This window comes from Triticum aestivum, chromosome 1D (genome assembly GCF_018294505.1).
Source record: "Triticum aestivum cultivar Chinese Spring chromosome 1D, IWGSC CS RefSeq v2.1, whole genome shotgun sequence".
NCBI lineage: Eukaryota > Viridiplantae > Streptophyta > Magnoliopsida > Poales > Poaceae > Triticum > Triticum aestivum.
The window spans coordinates 422,751,345-422,770,782 of record NC_057796.1 but is presented as its reverse complement, the minus strand read 5'-3'; the positions used below and the strand labels follow the sequence as shown (position 1 = coordinate 422,770,782).

Sequence of the window (19,438 nt, the reverse complement as noted above, 5' to 3'; positions counted from 1 at the left end):
CTCTCAAACCCTAGTTCATCTCTTGTATTCAATCTTGGTCCCAAAACCTCAGATTGGTACCTGTGGGTTGCTAGTAGTGTTGATTACTCCTTGTAGTTGATGCTAGTTGGTTTATCCGGTGGAGGATTATATTTTCAGATCCTTAATGATAATTAATACTCCTCTGATTATGATTATGGATATGCTTTGTGAGTAGTTACGTTTGTTCCTGAGGACATGGGAGAAGTCTTGTTATAAGTAATCATGTGAATTTGGTATTCGTTCGATATTTTGATGAGCTGTATGTTGTCTTTCATCTAGTGGTGTTATGTGAACGTCGACTACATGACACTTCACCATTATTTGGGCCTAGGGGAAGGCATTGGGAAGTAATAAGTAGATGATGGGTTGCTAGAGTGACAGAAGCTTAAACCATAGTTTATGCATTGCTTCGTAAGGGGCTGATTTGGATCAACATGTTTCATGCTATGGTTAGGTTTACCTTAATTCTTCTTTCATAGTTGTGGATGCTTGCGAGAGGGGTTAATCATAAGTGGGAGGCTTGTCCAAGGAAGGGCAGCACCCAAGCACAGGTCCACCCACATATCAAATTATCAAAGTAACAACGCGAATCATATGAGCATGATGAAAACTATCTTGACGACAATTCCCATGTGTCCTCGGGAGCGCTTTGCTTTATATAAGAGTTCGTCCAGGCTTGTCCTTTGCTATAAAAAGGACTGGGCCACCTTGCTGCACCTTGTTTACTTTTATTACTTGTTACCCGTTATGATTTATCTTATCACAAAACTATCTGTTAGCGATAATTTCAGTGCTTGCAGAGAATACCTTGCTGAAAACCACTTGTCATTTCCTTCTGCTCCTCTTTGGGTTCGACACTCTTACTTATCGAAAGGACTACGATAGATCCCCTATACTTGTGGGTCATCACTGTTCATGTGGTCTGTGTTTTATTTCTATTGTTCATTGCCGGTGGTCCGTGTTTACAATCTGAACATGCTGGTCGGATGATTTGCTTGGAATTTGATGGATTTTGAGTCTAAGTTAAAAGATCCTCATGTGAAACTTCTGAAGATGAAAGTACTTCCACATTGGAATATTTTTTCTTAATTAGGTGATATCTTTTGATACCATGCTTGATTGTACTCTCTGTAACATAATATAAGACGTTTTTTGACACTGCATACTGTCAAAAAAACATCTTATATTATGTTATGGAGGGAGTACTACACTTGAAAATTAGCTTTCTTGCAGCTGTCAGGGTTGATTTGTAGGTGCAGCCAATCGAGACATATGGACTCTCGATTGAACAAGAATTTTGTGCAACTATGTCAGCATCTAGACCATAAATTTGTAAGAAAAGCATCATGTTTGCTATTTTCTGGCATAAACCTTGATCTTAATGCTCATAAAACAACAAAGAAAGACTATACTTGGAGAAAATGGATATATACAAAGAGGATCACTGTCATTTAGCTACATGAGGCATTGGGAGGGGATCAGTGCGGAGAGGGGTGCGGTTGGCGGGGCACTCCTCCTTGGCGGTCCATGGAAAGTACAGTGTGAAAAAGAGAGGGCGCCATAGCGAAGGTGAAGTGGGCACCATCCGGTTTTAAAGGAGAGGGCTCTAGCAAGAAATGTCTCGCTATGGTGGGAAACCGAGTGAGAAGGGGAGGGTTTTTGTGGGACCGTGTGTTGAAGATAACATGGCAGATAGTCCGGACAACTATATTTGTCGCCCACATATATAGTGGATTTGGGGAGCCCACTAGGCACCCCTTTAGTGTCGAAACACGCCCAGACGTATGAAGAAGAAATGAGATTCGACCTTTGGGACAACCTTAACCATTTGTTTGATTCATTTACATGCATGGTAGCCCATAGCAACGCACGGGCGTTCTACTAGTGAGCATAAAGCTAGGGTGAATTCCATTTATTCTTTCCAAATAGGATTGATTTACCATCTCCGAGCGTGAAGTTAGCCAGTCCTTCAAAGGCCCTGTACAATATAACAACATCTCTCCACCAAAAATATTACTTCGGCCACCCGCAAAAAGAAAAATTATTACTTCGGCCAAGTAAACCAACATGGATCACAACTGCTTAGATAAACTCTAGCAGAGCCATCATATGGCACTGATCGGCATAATAACTGCTAATCTAGTGATATTGAGACAAAATGACACTCTAACATAGTCGCCATGTGGGTACCGATCGACATAATTTATGGAGCTCGCTCCTTAAACGACCTTGTAGCCTCCATATTTGAACGCCGGGAGGTCAATATGAAGCTCGCTCCTTAAACAACCGTTAGTGCGGGAGAGAAGTTTCAGCTTCTCCTGCCTCGTGCCACGTCCGGGTTTGAAGTGTGGCACTGTCCATACATGCATATCCGTGTCCCGATTAATCACTAGGAGTGGGGCAATGTGACCTGTAACCACCAAGCCATTAATGGCAGCCACCGCTTCCCTCGATTCCCAAGGCGGTCATTCGGATGGCCACACGACTTCATCCCTGGCTATAAATGCCCGACGTGCCCATCCCCCAAGCCCTAGCCGCCACCCCTCATCTCCCATCTCCTTCTCCTCGCCTCCCCCCTATCAACTCCTCCTCTCTTAGGGATAATGGTGTCACATTGAAATGCAACCTATTGGCTGAACGGGCCAGCAGAGCGGAATGTCCCTTCGTAGATGCCTTGCAACTACGGGGCTAACACTCCCCAACCATGGCGGTCGTCGGCTCCTCCTGTTGTGGCGGCGATGAACCCAATGCATTCCGTGGCGTTGGCAACGACCACGGGGGGAGACTGCCCCCTCGTCTAGGTGAAGGAGGAGGAGGAGGAGGACGCCGTCCCCGTCGGCCCAACCGGCCCCTCGTCCGGGTGAACGACGCCGCCCCCATCGCGGCCCAACTGAAGCCCAAGGTCTCGATCAACTACGTGCTCGAGCTCACCACCCTCCAAGCTCACAACGAGGCATGGATCATCCGGGAGTATGGCCCACACACACCGACTAGGAGGAAATTGGTAGCTTGCGGTTACCGCTCGTGAGTCCGACCCCTACGCCTGGATGGAGGATATCTCGTCCACGGAGGAGGAGGAAGATGTCGATGGCAGTCATGGGGCGCTGACCACCTAGTAGTGTAGATCGTATATGTAGCAATGTCGCTCGAATAATGACATTGCTTAGGTTGAAAAATGCCGTTAAACAACATTTGTAGTTGCTAATTAAATAAGCAGATTTTGACCACTATTATAGTTTTTATTAATGTACCATGTTGAAACATGCATTTAATTGCTATGTCTAATTTAAGCTTAAATTGTCATTGCTTTTTATGAAGACAACGACAAAAAAAAAGATCAAATAAATGAAAAGATCTGAAGGCCGCATTATGGTGACTCTGTGTTTGCCCACACCTGCCACGACCTCTATGTGACGGATGACGATCACCCAATGACGACTCTGCTAGAGTTGCTCTTACCTTTTTTTTTGTGAATAGAGTTGCTCTTACCATTGCAACACTCGTAACAAAACTGAGTCTTCCTTTGCGTTTGGTCATCTTTTTGTTGATGGATGTGGTAAAATGTAAATATAATAAGAACCTAGCTAATTTCTCATACCGCAAAAAAAGGAGAGAAGGATATCCGATGCGAGATGCCACTGCCATGCATTGCCATTGAATGATCACGTGAATGCATTGCTCTCCATGCCCATGCGTGTCACGCGCCCACGACTCTCAAAACTACATCTCGCATCATAGTTCGTGCTCTCATGAAAAGAAAAGAGAAGATAAGATCCGGATAACATAATGCATGGACGCAGAGCACAACGTTTCTCAGAGTTCACGACGATCAGGTCAGATGCTATATATGCACGCGACGTGTCCGTCGGGACGCTGCTTCTGTGGATGAGGACGACGAAGTTTCGATACACGTAATCACATGCATTAATGCATATATACAGTACGTATGTGTACTAGTCCTAACTACTCTAATAGCCCGCGCTCCATGCATGTCTCATGCAAGCACTAAACTTCATACACAAGTACGTAATCGTACTGCCGCGTCCATCAAAAACGGATCTGGCATCACATCACATGCATTAACGGGTACTCTCCTCGATCAGGTTAATTCCGTTGACGATGGGAGAACACGTGTCTGCGGCTCATGCATGGCGAGCTGCCACGTCGAACTGGACTGTAGTCAGAACCCCTATATAAAGAGGGGATCAGGGCCTGTTTACTCCACCACACAACTGCACAACCAGCACCAAGAGAAATAATGAGAAAGATGATGAGCACCATGGCCCTTACGCTCGGCGCGGCTGTCTTCCTCGCCTTCGCCGCGGCGACCGCGCAGGCCCAGAGGTGCGGCGAGCAGGGCAGCAACATGGAGTGCCCCAACAACCTCTGCTGCAGCCAGTACGGGTACTGCGGCATGGGCGGCGACTACTGCGGCAAGGGCTGCCAGAACGGCGCCTGCTGGACCAGCAAGCGCTGCGGCAGCCAGGCCGGCGGGGCGACGTGTCCCAACAACCACTGCTGCAGCCAGTACGGGCACTGCGGCTTCGGAGCCGAGTACTGCGGCGCCGGCTGCCAGGGCGGCCCCTGCCGCGCCGACATCAAGTGCGGCAGCCAGTCCGGCGGCAAGCTATGCCCGAACAACCTCTGCTGCAGCCAGTGGGGATTCTGCGGCCTAGGTTCCGAGTTCTGCGGCGGTGGCTGCCAGAGCGGTGCTTGCAGCACCGACAAGCCGTGCGGCAAGGACGCCGGCGGCAGGGTTTGCACTAACAACTACTGTTGTAGCAAGTGGGGATCCTGTGGCATCGGCCCGGGCTATTGCGGTGCAGGCTGCCAGAGCGGCGGCTGTGACGCTGTCTTTGCCGGCGCCATCACCGCCAACTCCACTCTTCTCGCAGAATGATGATCGACCTTCCTATGGCAGTATTGCAACGACGAATAATCCGTGGCAGTTTCATTGCCACGTACGGTTTCCCTTCACTTACTTTTAGCATTAGCTAGTACTTAATAATTCTCTAGCTTGCAATGTGACATGCAGGTTACTGCAGCAGAAACAAAATATTGCTGTGGTACATGCATGGGAATATTGCAGTGAGAAAGTACTGTGTGGCAATATAGGGTGTACTATTGTTGCCGCAAATTTAGTTTTCTTGTTATGACCTGTTGTCAGGATGCATGCATCGCTGTTGTAATGTTGGAGTACTTCGTGATTTCGTTGCAATATATTACCATGAGCATCACATCATTACTCCCTTTGCTCAGTGAAAGTAAAAGTGTAGTCTTGCATAAGTATTGTTAAGGCATCTCCAACACCGACCCGCAAATCTCCCGCAACGGTCCGCACCGTGGAAGCCATCCGACGCGGGCCTGCATCGGTCCGTGGCGCGGTTCGGACGCGATTTCTCCCGCAAACCGGAGACAAAAGTGGGGGAGGTTTGTGGGAGTCCGGACCGATCCCAAGCCCGTTTCTGACCGCCCTGGCCCACCAAAAACCCATCACCCTCTCTCGTGTTTTAGGTCAGCGCCGCTCCTGATCGTCAGCGCCCGCATTCATGCCCGCCCAGAGCGAACGCGACCAGTCACTGGCACCGGCATTGAAGCGGGGTGCCGGTCGAGAGAGCGCCGCCCGCGCCACTTCCCAGTGCAAGCGACTGCCGCACGTTCAAACGACACGACGGCCGCACGTCCGTCCGTCTGCGGCCCGTATTGATGGCACGCGGTTGCCGAGGCGTCTCCTCCGACGCTACTCGTCCGTTCAACTACCGCCCGCCGGTGCTATATAAACCACTGCCCCGGCCATAGCCACAGTCAACCCACCACTCCCCGCCATAGATCCCCCCGCGGCCAAAACTCTCTTGGACAGGCTTACGTTGGAGTAGAAGAAGGCCATGGCCGCCATTGCTGCCGACTGGCAGGCCAGCAGCCAGCCAGAGGACGTGCAAATGGAGGACGCCTCCGATGACGAGCCAGCGCCACCCTCCTCTTTTTCCGTGGCACCCTCCTCCTCCGCTCCACCCTCGCCGGTGTATTGCACCATGACCATCGGCGAGGCCTGTACCCATCATATGGACATGGTGCGGGAGTAGCAGTTCCAGGAGGCGCAGGCCGACGCCAACTACAACCACAACCTCCTCCAGGAGCATCTGCAGGCGGAGGAGCAGGTCACCGCTGGCAGGGCGGTCGCGCCGGACGCGGACCTGGCGGAGTAGGAGGCGCTGCAAGGAGTATACTTGAAAACCATAAATATACATATGGATTAGTTTATAAAAGTACGTTCCCAGTATGTACTTCTTTCACTACTAATAAATCGAATTTTGATTCCTCGTCACAACCATAGTTTTTAAATAGTGGCACCCTGCTCAAACAACTATAGCGCGGCCATAGCGGGGCTATAGGTCGCTATTTTGTAATCTTATTGAACAATCACACATGAATACTATTTAGTGACACCTTGCTCAAACCTCTATAGCTGGCTATTTAAAACTTTGATTACAACCGGTTTCATGAAAACCGGCAGAAAAAATGCCCCTAAGTGCGGCAGTTTTCCGAAATGTGCGGGCTGAAAAAATAACGAGCAGAAAAATAAGTAGGAAACTAACTAAAACACCTTTTTAGCCGGTTTAGGAAGATCCGACTGCACGACGGGGATTGGCATCATGGCAATGACAGTGTACCCCATTGCCACTTCCAGCGTTAGCACCTTCCTCTTTGAGAATGGCGACCCGTTAGCGTTCTTCCCTGTAATATCAGCTTCTCTGTTGAAATTTATTCAATTATTATTCTCGGGGATGTTTTAGGAGAAATTGTTAGCATCACCATGATCTTTCATGTACACGCAGTACACTATGATGATTGGGGTTGTCCTTACACAGTGGGCTACCTCGGTGGCCCTGCGATTGCCGGTGATGAAGCAAACCATTGCCTCCTTCATCCTTGCAATGCAGCGAGGAGGTACATTGCAGAGAGGTGCCACCGTCTAGGCACGACGAGGAGAGGTGACGGGTTGATCCAGAGCATGGGATAAAACGAGGCCAGGTTCAATTAATATTTACTCAAGGCATCTGATGATGGATTCATATAGAAATGTGATGACTTAGTGGCGGAGCTAAGGCCAAATCTTTGAAGGGGAAAGGGCTGAGGGTGGGCAAAATTACGAGGTTTGGGTTGTTTTACCGCACTTATGGCCCAAATACTAAAGAGTATTAGGAGATTTCTTCATGGGCTGGGGTGGTGGGTGGCCAAGGTTGACCCCGTGAAGCTCCGCCACTGTGACAACCCAAAGAAGTCATGGAGGGGATCTCCTATTCCTCGACCTACGAGGGGAGTAGCCAGTGTTAGAAGGAAGAGAGAAGTTTGGTGGAATAGTTCGTTGTATTGCTCGAAGTATGCGAGGAAGAACCCGACAGCGTGACGAAGACCGGCGCGGATGGTGGCGTTCCCGCGCCTAGGAAGGAGGCGCGACACATACCACGTAGAAGTCGACGCGCGGGGACGGCGAAGTGGACCGTGCGCCGCGACGCTACGACCCGAAGGGGCGATGCGGCGACAGCGCGTTGGTCGGGGCGACGGCGGGGAAGACCTCTGGGCGGTTGCAGGGACCGCGTGCCACGCTCGTTACGGCCCAACGGGGCGACGCAGCGGCAGCGCGAGGGTCGATGCAGCCTCGGGGACGGCCTGGAGCGGACGGCCTCAGGGCGGCGGTCGACTGTGGGCCGTGGCACTACGGCCCGAAAGGGCGACGCATCGGTAGCGCGCGGGTCGGTGCAGCCGCGGGGAGAACCACGGGATGGCGGCATGGACCGCGTGTCACGCTCGCTACGGCCCGACGGAGCGACGCAGCGGCAGCGCGAGGGTCGGTGCAGCCACGAGAACGTCCTGGAGCGGACGACATCGGGATGATGGTAGACCGTGGACCGCGGTACTACGGTCCGAAGAGGCGACGCAGCGGCAGCACGCGGATCGATACAGCTGGGGAAAACCCATGGTGCGACGACGCTGCGGTCCGAAGGGACAACGCAGCGGCAGCCACTGCTCGATTGGAGAAGAAGCACGTATACTGTATACCAGACGATTTTCACTGGATCTCCTAGAGGATGCACCACATGCAAACACCTGCATGCACGGGCACAAGCCTCCATGATTGGATCGGTGGATCTGCGTGGGCAACTGAGCAGCAGACCATGCGCGCATGCGAGCGAACGTCCGCGTGGGAGCGGCCAGAGGCCACTCCGTTGCCGGACGACGGGCTAGCGCAAGAGGCTGCGAGCGGCCGCCGCAGTAGCCGATCTCGGTGGATGCATGCCGGGCCGGAACGACGCGCGTATGTACGCGGGAGTTCCAGAGTAGCCGCGTGCTAGCGTGTAGTCATTGTCAAGGTTGAAGCAGATGCGTGCAAAAGATCGACAGACGATGGGTTACTCAAACCGATCTTTAGATCGAAAAACCAAAAAGAAACACCGGTCAAAACGATCGGCGACGGACAAAAAAATCCGGATCAAGCGATCGGGGAAAAAGACTCTCTAGGGCAGCCGGTAAACACGACTGGCGGACAAACCCTAGGTACGGGCGGCGCGACCCCGGCGGCGGTCATGAAGGCCGACCGCCCCGGGGGCGGCGCGCGGAGCGGAAACGACGACGGCTAGGGTTTGGATCGAGATTAGGCTGATACCATGTTAGAAAGAAGAGAGAGGTTTGATGGAATAGTTCGTTGTATTGCTTGAGGCTCGTGAGCATATATATAGGAGTACATGATTATCTTGGAGTACAAGGCAAGGTAGAATAATATCCTACACTATCCTAACTTTCCTAATAATCACGATACTCAACAGCGAGGAAATGCGCACCCTTCCTCCTGCAATCATGATTTTTTCCTGGCCCAACTAGGACAACGAGCGCTACTGGACTTTCCTAAGAGCATCTCCAACAGCCACGCTACGTGCGGCGCGCTAAAAACCCATTTGCAGCGTGAGGATCGCCTGTTTTAGCGCGGCTCGGTGCGCTTGCTCCAGCAGCCGCTGTAAATTTTAGCGTTTGCGAGCTGCTCCAGCAGGCGCGCTAAAACCGCAGCGCGCGTGAGCAGCTGGCGCTTGCCATATGGAGTTTTGGAGATGATGATGTTTGAAACATGAAAACAAAAACATAAACCCAAACAAGTTCATGACATAAAATTTCAAATTCATGCCCACAACATCATCCAACCAAGTTCAAAATCCGAAGTTCATGACAAAGTTCACACAAACGAATGGCACTTCATGCCTCATCCTCGTCTTCGTACTCCTCTTCCTCCGATTCATCTTCCTCATCCGAAGACGATTCTTCCTTCTCCTCTTCATTTTGAAGCACCGCATCGTCATCGGGAGCTCGGATGGTGTTGGCAAGATCGTCAACGGAAGGTGTGTGATGAGGCACACCGGAAGGCATTCCGCCCAGAGGTGCTCCCATACCTCCCATGAGAGACGCAAAGCTCATGCCTCTCATGGTAACTCCGAAGCCACCCATGCCTCTCATGGCCTCCACGGTAGCTCCGAAACCACCCATACCACTCATGCCGCCCATGGTAGCTCTGAAGCCACCAATGCCACTGCCTCCCATGCCGCCAATGCCACCGCCTCCCATGCTGAACACTTTATGCCGCGCGCGCGGTAATTGCGCCTCCGCTGGAGCTAGTTTACCTATTGCGCGCGCGCTAAAAACCACTAATTTGTGGCGCGGCGCTTATATAGCGCGGCTGTTGGAGATGCTCTAATATATTTATATTGGTTTTCAACGTTTCTTTGTTGCAAAAATGAGGTTTTTTGATAGTTTTTTTTAGATTTCCGCCCGCTTTCTATTAAAATCTTTCTAAAATAAAAAATTGTTCACAAATTCAAAAACATTCATGAATTCAAAAAAAATATGTTCATGAATTTTAGATATTGTTCCAATTTTTTTAAATGTTTGCTGATTCAAAAAATGTTTGTGAATTTTAAAAAAATTGTTCCAATATTTCAAAAAATGTTCGCCGATTCAAAAATGTTTGTGATATAAAAAATTGTGACATTATATGACATCAATTTGTTGTGGTAAAAATTTGAAAAACATGAAACTTGGCATGGTTCCCTCATATATGACATCAATTTGTTGTTGTAAATTTGAGAATGTTTCACAAAAGTTTTAACATACACTGCTTAGAAACCGGACTATTTCCGCGGAACAATATTCGTTCCATTTTTAATATTATTTACTAAGTATACATCTGCAAAAATGGCAACTATGTATGCGTACTGTGACGAATATTGTTTTCACATGCATCATCAGGTTATTAAAGCATATTGCATCAAGGATTTGGTTGAAATTACAATACCAAAATAATATCATTAAATATACAATAAATAATTTTTTCATATCTAATTAATTAATATTGTGGTTGTTAATAGTTTTTACTAAAAATGTTGTCATACTTTACACTGTTTGACTTCAGACAAAATTCATACGCTTTCTAATCAAGCACAGAGTCAGTAGAATATTTTATTTGCTGCGGGTGTGATTTGTTAAAATTTGGTTTATTGTAATTTATTTCCATTCTCAGGATATATTTTTACATTATTAGTTACAAACTTATTCATGTACACATGCTAACTGTGTACGCATTCTGTAGCGAATATTATTTTCACATCTAATCTAAAACATCATCGGGACATTAAAGAAAAACTAAATTACCACAAACAAATAACATATATACTCAGCCTCATATGTACTAGTACATATCATAAGTCCACAAACAATACACAGCCACTATGATATATAAGGCAACAACATAAATATATTATATACAAGAAAAAAATGTAATCGGCCATAAAATCTGATCGAACCAATGTGTCACTCTTTCTTGAGGATCCTGATCCCCTTCCAGCGAGACTCCATGCACCTGGAGTCATGGTTCTGCGCGTACACACCAAACTTGAAGTAATGTGAGTCGCCACCACGGCCATGGACGTGCAGCTTCTGCTTGCCGTCGATGTACACAGTCACCGTCGACGCCTTGACGTCGTGGACCACGTTAAGCCGGAACCATCTGTCATAGATGTCGTCTTCCACGACCTGGCGGTCGTAGTACCGCAGCCCACCGTTGTAGACGTGCAGCATGAGGGTGGTGGCTGTCTCGCCGGCGCCGAACACCTGCATGATGGACACCCCGGTCGTGCCTGAGGGGACGTAGCCGTGGCCCTCAAACTGCCACACGCCAGAGCTGTAGTCGTATCCCTGCAGGTAGAAGAATAGCAGAAGCAACCAATAAGATCTCTGATTATATATACCCAAATACTACTTCGTCCCATAATATAATATGGGACGGAGTGAGCACATGTTAAGTAGAAGTAGTAATAGCTGACACGTACTGCCATCCTGATCTCAGTTCTTGGGCTCGTATGGCTCTGGCGGGCATGGGGTTTGTCGGAGGAGAGCACCCACAGCTTCCGCACGGTGCCGTCAAAACTGTACCGGGCGCCGGTTGCCTCGTCAAACGGCCGCTGCAGGGCGAAGTTGCGCTCGTCGAGTCTCACCGCCGTGAACCCGGCCGTCGGGTCAGTGGTTTTGGGTGCCCGGGCGCCCCTCGCCGCAGCGCATGACGACGACGCCAAGAAGATGAGCAGAGACACACTAATCCAAGAGAGAGCGTGAGGAGCCATGTGTGTGTGCGTGCGTTATTCTACACGTGTAGCCGTGTAGGTAGATGGCTTGTGATGAACTGCAACTAACCAAGCTCCCTGCGGAATATATAGTGTTCCTGCAAGCGTAAATAATATTTTCCTGATGCCGCTAAAGAGGACTTGCCGGACTAAGTGACCATTAATTAATTAGTGTAGTACTACTACTAATATATTCTTGATGTTTACACTTAGAGGACTTGGCGGACTAAGTGATCATCATTAATTAATAATTAGTGTAACGTATACCGTCCACTTCAGTACGCTATAGTGTACTCCTACAAGGTAAGATTGGCGGCTCCGCTGCTTTGCTAACTTGATTTGATTTGTTTTGTTTTGTTAGGCCTGGATTCGACTAGGTGGAGCTGTTTTCTGTATATATGTTGTGAGTGACGATGTTACACTTTGTTGGGTGCTCCGTTGTGTGCTCGTTTCCGAGCCTTGGAGTTATATCCCCAGCTGAATCTGATCGCCAATGCCAAAAGTAAACTTACGGAACACTATCTCAAAAAAATGCGTAAACAGTTGCACTGAGATGATTTGTCCGGACTAACTTGTCATTGATTAAGTAGTGTAACGCATGATCCACTTTTGTGAGCTATGTATATAGTGTTTTTGCTATGATTTTTTTTAATAAGTCTTGATTTGACTAAGTGAAGTTTGTTTTCCACTGAAATGCACATGCATCTGTTACCCTTGCAAACATGATCTACAGCAGGGCAATCCAGTTCCTCCCTACCTATTCATCATAACTGCGGACATCCTTCAACAACTCATAATCCAGAAACAAAACCCAAATAATGTTTGCCACCCGCTCTATCACCATCTACCACATGTGACCCTACAATACTACGCCGCCACGTTGATCATTGCCAAAGCTTCTAATTCGTCTGCACAACATCTAAAAAGAATTCTTGAAGACTTCTCCTAGCCACGGGTCTATCAATCAACTTTCAAAAAACGAATTTCATCCCAATGCATGTTGATCAAGTCATGACAGCCTCTATAGCTTCCACTTTAGGTTGTGATGCCGCGTTCTTCCCCTAGACATACCTTGACTGGATTACTACCACTAGTAGAAAACGGGCCATTTGTCTCGGTTTCAGAGGCCCATTAGTCCCGGTTCTGGAATCGGGACTAAAGGGTCGGGGCTAAAGTCCAAAACCTTTAGTCCCGGTTCTCTTACGAACCGGGACAGAAGGGGCTCCACGTGGCCGCTGCGAGGCGCCCATGCAGGAGCACCTTTAGTCCCGGTTGGTAATACCAACCGGGACCAAAAGGCATCCATGCGTCGGCAGCTGGTAGGAGCAGGGGTTTTTGTTTGTTTTTTTAAGGGGGGGGGTTAGGGGGTTTTGGAGGGTTAATTTAGGGGTTTCATATATTGTGTTAGCTAGCTAATAGAGAGAAGTGACCTCTCTTATCTCCGTGCTTTGTCGACGCTAACTACTATACGTATAGAGATAACTCGACACGCTAGCTAGTAAGCAAATGAAGGAACCATTAATTACACAAGATCGTCATGAACATATACAGAGAGGACTGCACCTCTCTTTCTCCGAGAGATTTGTCGAACAACTAGTTTTCGTATATCTATCCGACGCTACTAGCTACATATATACAATATAAGATCTCTTACAATGCCTAACATCTAATGTCAAATTCCACATGGTATTCTCCGTCTTTATTGATGACGTGGTCAAGAAAGAATCCCGACAATTCCTCTTGAATTGCTCGTATGTGATCTTGTGGTAGGAGTTCATCCCGCATCTGCCAGATCTAAATTGAAGAAGAGGGCCAATACATGTATATGAATAAAACTCAACACAAATGATGGTAATAAAATAAAATTGTGAATATTTTTGCTTACGTACTTCACATTATTTTTCAGGGTAGCCCCGCTCACAGGTCGAGTGGCGGATGAAGTCGCAAACATAGTATCCACAAAAATCATTCCCGGCTTCCTGCCACAAGCACTGTAGGAGAAATAGAGGTCAATCAAACTGATAAGCAAGCATGCTAAATGGTATTGATGAAAGTAGTTAGAATCAATGGGAGATGCGCGGAACTAGGTAGTAGCTAGTACTTACTGTCGGGTGTGTAAATCGCAGCTCGCTCGGCAGTCCCGGAGCAATTACGATGAACTCTTTCCAAACCCTGCGAGACAAAGAAAATAATTACTTGATATTAGGAACTGAACAAAGTTGCCGATATGGTGCGTTAATGATTGACTGAACTTACTTCTGGAGCATTTGAGTCATGTCCGCATAGTCCTCGAGATCTTTTCGTCTCGAGTCTAAGACGGTTACTACTCCCCGCTCAAGCTTAATCTCTAGGAGAATAAAGTGGAACCTGCGCACGCATGCATAACTCATCAATTACATTACTACAACCTCGAGTAATAAGGGAAACCGAATATGCACAAGACAGTAACACTCACTTGAAGTTGTAACAAGTGAAAGAGTATTTTATCTTTGTTTTGATTTTTGAGCAACGATTGTAGCAAGTTGTCCTCGGTTTCTTTGACATTCTTTTTAACCGTCCATTCATGTATGACATTTGCATTAATGAACCCAATGTCATAGATTTGTGCTTTTCTGCATTCGACGATTTTCAATTTGCATAATACAGTGAGGATAATTATATATACACATGCAATGAAAGAGCTGAGCTATATACAGAGACTTAATTACAGAAGTAGTACTTACAGACAGTAGCAAGTCACGAGTGTTTTGTCGAGGGCCTTTTGATTGTATAACTGGAATAACTCGTCAAATTCAACAGACAACAGATCCATTCCAACGAGGTCGTGCTCCTCTTTAATTCTCAGCTGCAAAGTATCCTTCCCAGACTCCCTACAGGTTTTCATGTACCAATCATGGAATCTTCACATCATCGTTTATAGAGGAGGACGACCATCTTTGACAAGAGGCTTCCCGTATTGGTATCTGAATTCGTCCACCTCCATTGTTTTAAACTCTACATCATCGCCCAGGTAATCACAAGGATTGGTACCGGGCACCATCCCCGGCAGATTTGCGACGATATCGCTAGACACCTTGAGCGGGGGGCACGACTGGTTCGCCTGTTCACCGACCTGGGGAATTTTTTTCCAACTTCTTCATTCTGCTAACCTTTTATCACTGAAAGTAGTTCCCGACCGCTGCACATCTGCATATACTATTTTTAAGAACACGGACATAGTTGGAATCCGGCGGAGGCGGCCGTGGTCGCTTCAGGGCATCGATAGTGCGCTTCGCTTTCACCGGATATATCGTCTGCTTCGGAGGTGGAGGTTTCTTTGCAAAAATTCCCTCACTTGGGCTTCACAGATCTCTGCGTTTTCCTTCTCGGTCCTCTCATATGGTAACTTTTTCGGAGTCTTGAGAGATGGACCGTATCTGTATTGCCGCCTCCCGCCTCTTCTTGTACTGCTAGCTGCCGGAGCAGCGGCGTCTCTCTTCCGTTGTTGCTTACGAGGCGGAGAAGGAGGCGGAGTGCTCCGACGCGTAGGAGGAGCCGGAGCGGCGGCGTCTGTCTTCCGCCGTTGCTGATGAGGCGGGGTGCTCCGACGTGCCGAAGCAGGCGAAGGAAGAGGCGGAGTGGCCTCACGCGCCGGAGGAGCTGGAGAAGGAGGTGCAGTGCCTTGATCACTCGCCAGAGGAGGAGGAGGAGGCGGAGTCCCTGACTCGCCGGAGGAGGAGGAGGCGGCGGAGGCGTCCAGTTTGGAAGCTTGATGTACTCCTTCCGACATAGACATGGAGTCCTCAGAGCAAGCCCTAGCTGATTATCCCCTTCACCTGTAGGGTGGTCAAGCTCGAGCTCCTCAAATCCCTCCATTACTTCATCCACCATCACAACAGCATAGCCATGTGGAATCGGACGGCAGTGAAAAGTTCTGTCGGGTTGAGGAGGTGCAACAGAGCCGACAGCCGCCTTCAAAGTGAGGTTCTGGCATTTCGTCATAAGCTGGCAATGTTCAGCCTCCGTGATAGTATCCACGGTGTAGCTAGGAGCCGTGAAGTTAGGCTGAACGAGATCCGTGGAAGCCATGCTGCTTCTCTGCTGAGATGGCGGGGTAGCTTCTGGGGTAGCTTCGTGCCGCTGAGATGGTTGGCCGGCAGCTCGCACTACAAAAAAAAGACACATCCGTGACATTTTGGGCCGAACGAAATTTTTTCTGTCATACTTATGACACTTTTATGACAATAATTGTGACAAAACACGATATCATCATAGATGTGGTGGGGTCCTAATTCTATGACAAAAAATCATGACAGAAAATGGGCTTTCCGTCCTGGGCGGGCCGGAGACGCAGCTGCATGACATTCTTTGGGCCGTCCATGACGGAAAAAACCGTGGTAGAAGCGAGGGCGAGGAAAATATCGGGGTGTTCCCGGTTACGGTGGGTGGTCGGGGCCGAGCGATGCGCGTTTCTCTCGTACACGCACGCGCGTGGGTGCGAGGCGTTGGGCTCTAACTGAACCCGAGCGAGGCGTTGGGCTCTAACTGAACCCGAGCGATTGCACTGCAGCCTACGCGTTACTGAACCCGAGCGATCGATCGATGGCTGTTAACTGAACCCGATCGAGTGATTCCTTCGCTACTGCTGCTAACTGAAGCCGATCGATGCTGCCTCTGGGTGAACAGTGAGTGTTGCTGGGGGGTTTGGATGAACAGTTCCCGGTGGGGGTGGATGAACAGGACCCCGTGGTGTTGCCTCTGGATGAACATGACCCCGATCGATCGAGCCGGTTGGGGCTGGATGAACAGGACCCCGTGGAGGGCAGGATGTACAGTAGACGGTGGAGGGCTGGATGAACAGTAGCCCGTGGAGGGGTGGTTGAACAGGAGCCCGTGGAGAGGGCTGGTTGAACAGTAGCCGGTGGAGTAGCGCGCGGTGGAGGCTCGATGAACAGGAGCCCGTGGATGAACAGTCGTAGGTGGAGGCTGGAGGAGGTCGACAGTGGATGAACAGTAGCCCGTGGAGGCTGGAGGGGGTCGACGGTGGAGATGAACAGTATCCCGTGGAGTCCCGTTTTGCGGTACGCCACACCCCTCCCGATGAACAGGACCCCCGTTTCGACCGTAGCGCTCCAACATAAGTCCGTTTCCTCCGTTTTGCGGTACGCCACACCCCTCCCGATCAACAGGACCCCTGTTTTGACCGTAGGAGGTCCGTTTCCTCCGTTTTGCGGTATGCCAGACCCCTCCCGATGAACAGGATCCCGTTTCGAACGTGGCCGGTCGAACACAATGCCGTTTCCTCCATTCTGCGGTACGCCAGGCCTCGTTTCCATCAGCTGTTCCGTCCAAGCCCTCCCGATGAACACGACGACGCATTCCGTTCCGACCCAGCCGGTTGGCTCCCCATGAACACGACGACGACGCTGTTTCTTCGTTCCGACCCAACCATGTACACGAGCCCTGGCCGTACGTACGCGCGAGTAGGCGTTCGAGACCCCGCCCGTATGTACATACGTGGCCGTATTTACTTTCTTGCACCCTGGCCGCTGTACGTACGTGTACATGCTAAGTGCGCGCCTCTACTACGACACGTGCGCGCCTCTACATCAACCAGTATGTACATACATGTTTGCGACCAGAATGACAATGCTACGTACGCTTCGACCAGGTGGGTCCCGACTGTCAGGCACTTCCTTGCGTGCGAAGATGTGGCTGGTGGGTCCCAGCAGTCAGGGGGCGAATCGTTTTTTTGCCCGGGCGCACTTCTTTGCGTGCGAAGATGTAGCTGGTGGGTCCCAGCAGTCAGGGGGAAACGTTTTTTCGCAAAATACGGTGGCCCGTCCGGTGGGTCCCCGCTGTCAGGTGGAGGAATACTTATTTTGTGCGTAATAAGGAGGCACTTCCTTGCTACGGCCGTGGACCCAGCTGTCAGTCTCTCCACGTACAGTACTCTTCCGATGGAAGTCGTTCCTTGACCACGTTGACCACCCCGCGCCGAGCGCACCAGGGCAATGGACGACGGCGAGGCCTAGGAAGGGGATGATGCAGAGCCGGGGAAGACGCGGCAGTGGAAGCCCGCGCGGAGAGGAGTACGAGGGTTCACTGGTTCGGCTGCGGTGTGAGGCTGCCATCGCCGCAGGGCCTGGCTAGCGGTGGGAATAGTAGGGGGCGGTGAGGCCTCCGCGGCAGCACAACCGGCCACAGGAGGCAGGAGCACCGGCACGACCGGCGCTGCTTTGGGCGGCTGGAGCAAAAAGACCAGAGGTTGAAGAAGCACTACGGCCGTTGGATGGACATCGTACGGTCACTGGAGCTAGAATCGTTCATATTGACTAAGTTGACAAAGCACTCCATCCCAGTCAACTTAGTAGGCCCACAAGTCAGCCACCCACCAAGGTGGGTCCCAACTAGAAGGGGGAGTATTCATTTTTTTGTGTGTAATAAGGCGGCACTTCCGGTGGGTCCGAGCTGACAGCGGGGGGAACATTTTTTTCGCGAAATACGGTGGCCCGTCCGGTGGGTCCCAGCAGTCAGGGGGGAACATTTTTTCGCCAAATACGGTGGCCCGTCCGATGGGTCCCTGCTGTCAGGTGGAGGAATAATTATTTTCCGCGTAATAAGGAGGCACTTCCTTGCGGCTGCCGTGGACCCAGCTGTCAGCCTCTCCACGTACAGTACTCTTCTGATGGAAGTCGTTCCTTGACCACGTTGACCACGCCGCCACCGAGAGCACCAGGGCGGTGGATGATGGCGAGGCCTAGGAAGGGGACGATGCGGAGCCGGTGAAGACGCGGCAGTGGATGCCCACGCGTAGAGGAGTATGAGGGTTCACTGGTTCGCTGCGGTGTGATACTGCCGCCGCCGCAGAATAACAGGGGGTGTGGGTGAGTAGAGGGATGGCCTGGCCAGTGGTGGGAGTAGTGGGGGCAGTGAGGCCTCCGCCGCATCGCAGCCGGCCACGAGAGGCAGGAGCACGAGGCACGACCGGCGCTGGTTTGGGCGGCTGGAGCAAGAAGACCAGAGGTTGAAGAAGCACTACGTACGGCCGTTGGATGGACATCGTACGGTCACTGGAGCTAGAATCGTGCATATTGACTAAGTTGACAAAGCCCTCCGTCCCCGTCAACTTAGTAGGCCCACAAGTCAGCCTGCCACTATAACGGGTCCCAGCTAGCAGGGGGAGTATTCATTTTTTGTGTGCGTAATAAGGACGCACTTCCTTGTGTGCGAAGATATAGCTGGTGGGTCCGAGCTGTCAGCGGCGGTAACGTTTTCTTCGCGAAATATAGAGGCCCTTTCGGTGGGTCCCAGATGTCAGGTGGAGGAATCATTATTTTGCGCGTAATACGGAGGCATTTCCTTGCGTGTGGCCGTTGACCCAGCTGTCAGCCTCTCCACGTACAGTCCACTTCAGATGCATGTCGGTCGTTGACCACGTTGACCAGGCCGCCCCGAGAGCACCAGGGCGGTGGATGACGGCGAGGCCTAGGAAGTGAACGACACGGAGGCAGGGAAGACTCGGCAGTTGTTTCCCACGCGGTGGGGGGGGGGAGTACGACTGTACGAGGGTTTACTGGTTCGTCTGCTGTCGTCGGAGAATAATAGCAGGTGTGGGTGAGTAGAGGGATGGCTAGGCCAGCGATGGGAGTACGGTGGGGCGGTGAGGCCTGCGCGACAGCACAGCCGGCCATGGGGAGGAGGGAGCAGGCAATCCCGCCGGCGCTTGTTTGAGCGGCTGGAGCAAGAAGAGCAGAGATTGAAGAAGCACCACG

General features: G+C 50.3%; 2 protein-coding genes across 2 annotated transcripts; one reads left to right on the top strand and one right to left on the bottom strand.

The window, feature by feature from the left end:
- Positions 1–4,244: 4,244 nt before the first annotated feature.
- LOC543494 (agglutinin isolectin 2-like) lies at positions 4,245–5,257 on the top strand. The gene has a single exon (NM_001427998.1). The coding sequence runs from the start codon at positions 4,280–4,282 to the stop codon at positions 4,919–4,921; it is 642 nt and encodes a 213-aa protein (NP_001414927.1). The 5' UTR covers positions 4,245–4,279; the 3' UTR covers positions 4,922–5,257.
- Positions 5,258–10,875: 5,618 nt separating this feature from the next.
- Positions 10,876–11,684, bottom strand: LOC123159989 (citrate-binding protein-like). The gene is made up of 2 exons (XM_044577796.1): positions 11,394–11,684; positions 10,876–11,259 (listed from the first exon to the last, which is right to left on the bottom strand). The coding sequence occupies exons 1-2, from the start codon at positions 11,682–11,684 to the stop codon at positions 10,876–10,878; spliced, it is 675 nt and encodes a 224-aa protein (XP_044433731.1).
- Between the last annotated feature and the right edge of the window lie 7,754 nt (positions 11,685–19,438).